The sequence below is a fragment of the Carassius carassius genome, chromosome 25 (assembly GCF_963082965.1).
Source record: "Carassius carassius chromosome 25, fCarCar2.1, whole genome shotgun sequence".
NCBI classification, from domain to species: Eukaryota; Metazoa; Chordata; class Actinopteri; order Cypriniformes; family Cyprinidae; genus Carassius; species Carassius carassius.
Window position 1 is genome coordinate 22,451,087 of NC_081779.1, and position 10,385 is coordinate 22,461,471.

Genomic DNA, 10,385 nt, shown 5'->3' on the forward strand with positions numbered 1-10,385 from the left:
TATATATATATATATATATATATATATATATATATGTATATATGTATATAATTTTTTTTTTTTTTTTATGTTTATGGCAAATGGTTAACTACTGTATTGTAAATCCATTACAGCTATATTCATAAAAAATTAGGGCATAGGATGCAAAACCTCACTGATTCATTTATCATTGTCCATGTATTCTAACTGAGGCCAAGACCGTCACAAAAGCTTTTATATGTCAGACAGCTGGATAATATAACCTCATTTAAGTCTGCAGAATTTGGGGAAGAAAACAATGGTACTTTAAACATTACAGAAACCGATAAATAGAAGATCATGTAACCATGTAACCACTGGACTGATATGGCAGAACAGTTCCTTTAAATGGTCAGAAAGTTTCTCACACTGGCCCTTGGCCACCGAGACATCTTAACTGTTGAACGTTTTGTACAGTACAAGAAGTCTTTGACATATATCAGGAGCAGCAGGGCTTCAGCTCCAGGATACAGCAATGCTTATTCAGAACTCACAAGCCAAGTGTGACGAAGTCAAAGACATGAATGCAACTGTATTGTATTTGAATCAGTTTTACCCCTTGAGATAATGTTGCTTTGTCCAAACAGTAAAAGGAGAAGCGAGCTCTGAAAGGGGAACTGAATGGAGTTGTATGAGGGAATCACACTATTGATGCAATTGTGTGCGTTTTTTTTTTAAAATCTACAGTATTGTGGCAAGATATCACGAAAAGATACTGTGGAGCAAAAATGTGAATTCTTTGAAATATTTTGGCATCTGATAGAACCGGCTTAGTGAGAATGCTTTTCGTGATGCAACACCTTTGTTTTATACTTGGAATATTTGTGTAAATAATACTTCCTTGAAGTCTTGAATCAAGTCAGATCATCTTGACAGTGTAATGCAGTGTTAATCAGTGACCTTATTTTTTTTCCACGCAAGGGTTCACCGCAGTCCTCGCATTCGAATCTGACAAGTGCGGAGCACAGAGAGAGTGTAGCCAGGTAAAATCCAACAATCAAGCCACATATTATTTTCATCTCCGCTTCACTTCTGGCCTGTTCTCTGTCTGCCGCTTGCCCCTTCCCAGCCCACTGTTATTGATTCCACACTTTTTATTCTGGCTATGTCTGTCACGTATCCTCTCACGCTCTTTTGTTTCTCTCAGTGCTAAAGAGAGGCGTTCTCGAATGCCTTTCCTCAGGCAGTGGAGTGAGGTGGGTCACAGCAGAGCTCAGCTCAGCAGGACGGAGATGGAGAGCTGGGCCAAGTCCCTTGATGTTTTGCTGGAAAGCAGAGGTGAGCGCTCAGTCGTTTGGTTTTAAACCACTTGAGGCAGGCAGCTGGTCAAAGGACGCTTGTGAGACACCATAGCATCACATGGGTCGTGTTAAAGCAATGTGTTCTTCTTCTAACTTTGACCTGGAAAGCTGTTCTTGGAAATTGAGATGTTTGTGGCCAACTGCCCATCCATGCTTAAAATGTTGATTTAATGAAAAAGATTGTGTGCAAAGAGGACCATATCCTGCCTGATATCCGTACTGGATCATGTAGCTGTAAGGGAAACAGGTCAATTTAGCTCAAAGGGAATCATTTAAGATTTTAAAGGGAATTTGAACAGAATCACTGTTTCACGGCTGATCACTGAGACGCCCTGCGATTCACTGAACGAGCCGTTTAACATCAAATCTGCACTGGATATTAATATCCAAAGTATAGTGAAAACACTATCAATTAGCACAGTAACAAGATCGGCAGTTTAAGACATTAACTTGTAAGCACAAAACACAAGATACTTCTCTTTTCAATATGAATAAGGCTTTATTAGATAAATCTAAGACATATAAACTAATCTAACACATAAACGCACGCACGCACACATTCACACAAGTTGCAGGAAGATCGAAAGTTAGGGAAGGATGAGTATAAGAGAATGAAAATGTGAAATCCCAAGTTTACAGCAATACGTTAAATTGCACAGACATGAACAACCATCAATCACTTAATTAACCCTCGCATTGAGTTCCTTAATGAGGTTAATATTATATTAGATACACCAGTACAAATGTATGAAGGTACATGGCCGATGTTCCCGTTGTTGTCGTTGAAAGGGGGTTTCCCGATGTCGCTGATTGGCTGGAAGTTCAGTAGTCACTTAAGTGACGTCTTGGGAAGCCCATGGTTGGGCGTTGGCTGACGATGCAGAGTTGTGTGGCTGGTTGAAGTTGAACGGGCACTCGAGGTCAGACGTCGGAGACTCAACGTTACAAAACTTAACTCAGAACACGAAACTTTCAAACGGAAAAGAAAAGAAGTAAAGTTTGACGAGACTAGGTGGTGTTCCTTCTCATCGTGGCTAAGTAGCAGCAGGTGTGCAGGCTGAAGCACGCTGGGACCGCGCTCAAAGAACAGTGATGACAAACAGCATGGCTAAAAGCTAAAGCTAAGAAGCAAAGCTAAAAGCTGGCATGACTGATAGCAAAAGCAAAGCTAAAACTAAAAGCAGGCATGACTAATAGCAGAAGCATAGCTAAAAACTAAAAGCATGATTTGATGGTGTTCTGAGTATTTAAACTGGCCTGTTGGCCACACCTCAAATGTTGTCTTGGCCAATCAGATATTGTCTTTGCTCGGGGGCATCATAAATCATATGTTATCTTATCAAGCATGTGGTACGAATTTTCCCGCTCTTGCAGGGTCTAATTTTGGACATGATTACTATAACAAGAATATGATACATTTGACAAATAACTGATGGTCATGACTGTTTCAAGCTAACAGATTCGAACACGTACACACTAAACATGAATATGTATCTTTAAGCTATCCAATAGTTATTAAAAGACATACACAATAAGTGATTATAACATGATAGTCAAATCTGTGGGTTACACATAAATAAATATGGAGTGAAGCGATGGACTGATATTCATTTATAAGTCCTTTTGAGTTCATTTTGGTCCATATACATGTAGAAAAGACAGTTTTCTGTGCCATTATCTGACAAAGATGTCTGTGGAGACCTGAGGTTCAAAGCTCCCCCCCCCCCTTAGGAATTTCAGTCTGGTTCTGCTGGGTGGGGGAAGTGTTTAAGGATATGGTGTATAACTCTCATGGGTTTACATGTGATGTCCAGCATTGCATTTCAATTACGAACAACAAATTTGACAATCTCTCCTCCGAATTGAAATTGTCAATAATTGTTCTAGTGGTGTTAATGTTGAAAGCTGTTCTGTGAAAAAGTTGGTTGGTTGGTTATCTTGCTTGGGACTTGTGGCACAGAATGTTTTATGACCTCCGGTTGCCTTCCTGAGGAATTTGGCTCTGATCGACTCTTTAATTTGTCTGGTTCGAGTCAGATATGCTACATAGCATTATAATATACACACTACAGTTCAAAAAATGCTATATTTATTTAGCAAGGACGGATTAAATTGACCAAAAATGACAGTAAAGAAAAATATGTTATAATACAATGAAAATTATTTATTTTTCAAACAAAGGCTGTTCTTTTGAACTTTCAATTCATTATGCATGGATAATAATAAGAAATGTTTCTTGAGCAGCAAATCAGCAAGACTGATTTCTGAAGGATAATGTGACACTGAAGACTAGAGGAATGATGCTGAAAATTCATCTTTGCATCACAGGACCAGATTACAATGGAACATAAATTCAAATAGAAAAGTGCTATTTTGGATTGTTATATTTAACAATAGGTTCACTGTACTTAAGATCAAATAAATGCAACATTGGAACGGTAGTGTATAGGCCAGCTTGGTGTGTGTTCAGTATAATTCTGTGGTTCAGTAATGAAACCCATCTGCTACATAATTTAAACACCCTTGAACCTGCTTTCCTCTAAACTTTGAGGAACCTTTTTCATATGTAGCTTCAGGCATGAGTTTCCAGAGAATTCCCAAACAACATGAAACGATATGAAGAACCCAAATAACATAATAATGAGCTTTTTCCCCGGGAGGCAGATGTGTAATTGCACAGATTAAACCAACGAGATTTTTACATTTTCAGAAGGAAATGTGAGTGAGGAAATGTCTTTGAATGGTTTGTCGCATGTAGCCAGGCTTTTGTGAGTGACTGTCAGGATGAAAAGAGTCCAACCACGAGGTCTATAGATATGATTCGAGTCCCTTGAGGGGAAGGTTCATTGTCCACCAGGCAAAACTTGCCGGTTGGATTTCTTAGAAAAGTAGCAGCAAAACTGCATGATTTGCAGTATTAGTTCGTAGCACAACATGTTGACATTTAGTACTTACTCTACAGTACATGACAAACGTCTGTCTAAACAGCACACAACTTCTGAGAAACTTTTATTGTTAGTGCAGCTTGTGATGTGTAAACAGTGGACTTTTAACGGATACGGTTTCGCTTGATACCTGACGTCATGGTTCCTGTGATTTTCACTTTGAGTTATTATTAATAGGACTTAATGATTAACAGCATCTAGTCATTTCCATCTCTCAAACAGCTTTTGAACGGTTTGCAGTTACAGCCGAGACTGTTTGCTCAGAGTATAACATGGAGTGAGGATTCATTTCTGTGTTCAGTCCATTCTGTGTCACTGATATTTTGAAAACTAATACTCTACATACAAACATAACAGGTGCTTTCCTTGAATAGGGTATTGTTTCATGGAAATAAAGACCTAAATCCCATGTTTCTTCAAAGCAAGCGAGAGATCGATTGCATTTATTTTTTTAAGATCAATTTTAAGGCTTTCATACCTCTTGAGGTATGAATGAATCCAACCATTTAAATTTTACAGTATCGTAATTTTGATTTAATCTGTTTAATTGATAGTCAGTTTATTGCTGAAGTAATTTATTAACCAAAACCACGAGATTCAGAATAGAGTAGGGCTGCAACTAACGATTATTTTGATAATCGATTAATCTGTCGATTATTTTTACGATTAATCGATTAATCGGTTTATGTACTTATATTTTAGTTTTTTTCAATTTTTTCCCCCAAGTAAATTATTAATAAATGGTCTTTATCCTTCAGCATAGATTTTTAAGAGATTTTAACCATTTTGCACTGTCATATCCTAATCAAAAATATACCTGGAGTTGTTTTATTGTGTTAGTAATCCTTTGTCGAACTCTTCTGCAATCAGAACCCTGACCCATACTCTAGCAAATTTCACAAGGAGATTTAAAATAATGTTTTCACCATGGCAGTCCTTAGAGCTCCTAAAGTAGTTTAACATCCCGAATGAAGCTTATTAAGGAATCTTTCAGAACATATTTTCACGAAGAGTAAGGATAAAACAGAATAAAATTGCAGTGCATTGTATTTTATTATTTACTGGGAAACAGCTTTATAGCTTTTGCTGTGAAATTGTAAACAATCCTTCGAATAAAGTGCCAATGGCATGAAACCTGAATGAAACTCACAATTTAAAGTAAAATCCATCAGAAGGTTGTCCAGAAAAAAAAATTGGACAGTCACACACAAAAAACCTGCTGTGTGAAAAAGAGCAGTGAATACTTAGAAAAAAAGTGTATTTCAAATATCTTTAAACATTTACCTCTCTCATTCAGTCATAATTAGGCTGCACGACTGAATTATGAACTGGTAAACGACAAACTGATCACATAACATGTTTGTAAAGCTTTAAATGTTAACTGGTAAAAAGCAATGTTATCAGCTTTTACGACTAAACATTTGCAAACAACATTGTGTGGAGAATCTGCACAAATAAAAGTCTTAGGGGCCGTTCACATATCGTGCCTAAAAACGCGTGGAAAACGCTAGGCGCACCGCTTTCTCCTCCTTTCCAAAGCGCTCTTGCAGAAGCGCCCCTGAGGCGTCTGCCTTTGCTAAGCAACCATGACGTGCTCTCTCCTTGAAGACGCGGAAATTTCAGCAAAGGATAAATGGATTTGCAGCTCAAAAAATCGCTTGCAGTAGCTCTGCTACTAAATTTATTTCAAAATGGAAATCCATATACAACTATGATCAGCTGTTCCTTTCATCTTGACTGAGCTTTTAACGTTGTTACGGGAAAGGATGAAGCTGATTGGTTAGTTCTTGTCACATGACCCGCGATGCGCTTGCAGCATTCTGAAAAGTTGAGATGTTTTTAACTCGGTGCGGTGTTGGAAATAACGAACTTGAGCGCGCAAAAGACGCGATATGTGAACGTCCCCTTAAACAGTTCAGTAGTGCAGAGTTTACAGGTTACTCTTCTTTTTTGAAGGCTCAAAGTAAAGTACTCCCAGTCTCCCACATCCCGCTAAATGCTGCAGAGACGCTGTTCGGGAAGCACGTGACATAAAACGAGGCCAGCTATTGGCTATTCGCTACTTCTCCTGCTGTACTGGCTGAGTAAAACCTCCGGTGGCTCATTACTGCCACACTTTGGTCACCGCAGATTTGAAATATGCACGAAATGAGCCGCTTACGGCAAATAAAGTGAAGTGAAGTGACATTCAGCCAAGTACAGTGACCCATACTCAGAATTTGTGCTCTGCATTTAACCCATCCGAAATGCACACACACAGAGCAGTGAACACACACACACACACACTGTGAGCACACACCCGGAGCAGTGGGCAGCCATTTATGCTGCGGCGCCCGGGGAGCAGTTGGGGGTTCGATGCCTTGCTCAAGGGCACCTAAGTCGTGGTATTGAAGGTGGAGAGAGAACTGTACATGCACTCCCCCCACCCACAATTCCTGCCGGCCCGGGACTCGAACTCACAACCTTTCGATTGGGAGTCCGACTCTCTAACCATTAGGCCACGACTTCCCCAATGTTATTTAGCAGTTATAAAAGTTATTTAGCAACGAATCGATGACTAAATTAGTTGACAACTATTTTAATAATCGATTTTTATCGATTAAATCGATTCGTTGTTTCAGCTCTAGAATAGAGTGAATTGATATTACCACATGAATTTTCCGCATTACAACATTTCTTAAAGCAACATAGCAACATTTCTTAAAATTGTGACCCCCAATAAGTAACATCCTTTGGACTATTTCTACAACATGATGGGAAATACATAACCTCATGCAATTTTTGCAATTATTACAAAAATGATAGTGTTGACTGATTACTTCCAACCATTCAACCATTATAATATTGATGATTATCATAAACTATAAACTGACCCTTTTAAGCCTTGCATTATTTAAAATGCATTTAAATAACAAGTCATTACACTATAATTTATTTCATATTTTCAAACTTCATTTTAAATTAAAGTTCAGTATTTTTTGTGCCATATGTATTCACGCCTGCACATAGGGTGAAGCTAGCGTGTGTTATCCAGAATTGAATGAATCTTTTTGTGAACTGTGTGTTGGTGTCTGGACTGGTTGAATTGTGGGAACAGCTGTATGTTGTAACTCCAGAGCCCTGCTTCTATTTACTCTCTTCAGAGTGGCGCAACTCATAGTTTAAGGGTTTCGAGGAAATCAGAGGGAAGGAAGACATGTGGTGTGAGATAAACCCTCAAGATATCTATGTCCAAAGCTTTTTCTTTCCTGATTTTTGTGTTATGTATAACGTGTGTGGGTGTATGGCAGAACATGCATGTGAATTTGTCATCTGAGCCTCCACCCCCCCCCCCCCCCCCATTTGCAACCAGAAATAGCTGTTTCTTTCCCCCACAAAGTTCATTAAGATTCTTTCTCTTCTCACCTGCCCTTCAGTGGGAGTCACAGTGTTTGAAGCGTTCCTGCGATCCGAGTATAGTGAGGAAAACCTGCAGTTCTACTCGGCCTGTGAGCAGTACAGACAGTCGTCCAACAAATTCAGCCTGCAGAGACGGGCGAAAATGATCATGGAGACTTACATCCAGCCGGGTGCTCCCAGAGAGGTAGATTCCCAGTATCATCCCAGTTTGGCTGTATGTTTGAAAATATTGCCTCCACAATGTTCAAGCTGCTTTTTCTCACACAATAAAGAACAAATGGAGAGTGGGGCTGCTGAACATCCGACAACTTCATTGTTTTGTGTGCAAATTTCAATAATGCCACAGAAATTGTAAACTTATGCTTTAAACTGTGGTATGTTCCTCACAAATCTATCATATGATGATTTATATGATGTAATAATTATAACTATTTTTTGCCTTGTTGGGGAGCTCGACAGTCAGTCACATTGTCTGATATAAAAGCAAAGATCATTTTAGGTATCCTCCGTTATATAATTTTTGTGTGAATATTTGTGAACTATGAATTTCTTTTCTGTCACTTTTAGGTGAACCTGGACAGTAAGACGAGAGAACTGACCCTTGAACTCCTCAAAGCCCCCTCTCACACGTCCCTCTCACACGCCCATAGACGCATCTACTGCCTGCTGGAAATGGACAGTTACCCCCGCTTCCTCCAGTCAGAGATCTACCTCACACTACTGAGGGACTCCTATTAGATTGAGATTGGGTGAAATGTCTGAAAAAGCGGAGTCATCCTAAAAACTGAACAGACATCATGCCTGGACAGTGGAGAGTGCAAACATGTCTCTATCATGAAAAAAATAAAAAATCATCTAAACTACTGAAGAATGTTTTAGTGATAAAAAAAAGAAAGAAACAGATTATGCAATCGTCTTGAACTTGAATGCATAGTGTCTAAAGGGACATGCAATGGGAAAAAGAAGCGCTGAGATTTTACTTTTGATATTGTCTTTTTTTTATCTGGCATGTAGACAGTCAACAAAGAGAAAAACACGTCTGGCCAGAATGGGCTGTTCAGGGAAAGGCTGGAGCACACTTATTAGAGTGACTTTAGGGTCATGACTCCAGCTGTATGTGTGGTTACAAACCAGCAGCACTAATGACTCATTCCTCGAATTTACTTTCCAATAAATAATTCTATAATATAGTTAAATAGATATTCAAACAAAACCTCAAGCTCTCACCAAGACAAAGTTCAAATAGACTGTTATCTAAATAAGCAATTGAACACATGTACTTTAAGTAAAAGTTGGATACTTCCTTGTAGGCTTGACAGACGGCCAGATTGCATACTAAAGCTGTACTCGTCATTCATTTGAAGAAAAGGTGACTGTAGACATTGAAATCAAAGGTCTATCAAGGAGTTTGGCCCTTTTTAAATCATCACACATGTATAAGTGGTACTCTGTAGAGCGTGTTGCAGGGAAATGTCACAAGTTGACAGGGTTCAAATGCAGACGCTGAACGGGAACCTGCTTGAGCAAACTGACACCAGAACCAATACCATCCCAGTAAGCACATGTACATTTCCAAGGCTTCGGTTAAAGAGCAATTACCCTGAAGAGCACTGTTTACTTGTTATTGAACAACTGAAGAACATCTTAAAAAGAGCAGATCACAAAAATGTCAAACTTGAACATCTGAGAGGGAACATTTTTTAAATGTATATTCCAGATGAACGCACATAGATAAAACAAATTGTGATGTGTTTGTATTTTAGTGTCTGTTGATGATGTCTGCTGTGACTGCCAGACGGTTTATGTATTATTAATGTACACATGCTACCAAGAACCGCATGCACTAATTTCCTTTGTCAAATGTTTTCCAAGGGTTTAATCTGTTTTGAGCATAATATAAAGGACTTCCTTAAGGGAATCATGGAACTATGTGATCAGTGTACAAGAATGATTACCAGTTTGACTATCAGAGTATTTATGTTGTTTGAGAGCAGCGATGTAAATGAATCGAACAGAAGAAAATGTTCCACCGTTTAATTTAATTTAAAAAAGTCTGTACTTTTGCATTGACCTGTTTTTGAAAAACATTATAAAACATTTTGTGATTATAAAAGCACAACCCATAAAACAAATAGCCAAAACATTTATAAACAGGACTGATACATTTTTTAAAAGTTTCAAATAGCTGCTGATGTTTTTTCATTAAAGCTCTTTTTTAACTTTTGTGGTTTAATAAAAATTCTTACAAATAATTTATCCTCCCTTTATTACTCTCACTTCTTTGCGATGCCCATCAGTTCATTTCTCTTCTCAAAGGGGTCATATGATGCTACAAGCACTTTTACAAGTTGAAAGGTGTGTTGTTGGCAGTGTGTACACATCCACCCTATAATGATAAGAATCCATCCAGTGTTTTTTAATCATTGCCCCTTTCTCAAATCGAGCCGATCTCAGATGACTGTCGTTGTGACGTCACACAGACAGGCTCCTCCCACAATCGTTTGATTGACAGCAGTGTTTCAGCACAGACTGGACTGGTGTCTTACTGTATGATGCGTTCCAAGCAGGTTTATGAGCCCATAAGTCACGACTTCAAACCACGACTCATGACTTTGTTGCGTTCCAGGCAAGTCACACTAAAACTTCCTGAGCACAAGAAATTTTGGTAGCTAGATTATTAATCTGATTGCAATATTATATTGTCCTAAAGTCTATTTCTCAC

At 38.6% G+C, this 10,385-nt stretch overlaps 1 protein-coding gene across 1 annotated transcript in view; it reads left to right on the forward strand.

The window, feature by feature from the left end:
• Positions 1-9,825, forward strand: part of LOC132104417 (regulator of G-protein signaling 18-like) — a 13,323-nt gene extending 3,498 nt beyond the window's left edge. The window contains exons 3-6 of the mRNA XM_059509874.1: positions 940-1,001; positions 1,166-1,296; positions 7,681-7,847; positions 8,231-9,825. Coding sequence (XP_059365857.1) covers positions 940-1,001; positions 1,166-1,296; positions 7,681-7,847; positions 8,231-8,401 — 531 coding nt within the window. The 3' untranslated portion in view covers positions 8,402-9,825. The remainder of the gene's footprint in view (positions 1-939; positions 1,002-1,165; positions 1,297-7,680; positions 7,848-8,230) is intronic.
• Positions 9,826-10,385: the final 560 nt, after the last annotated feature.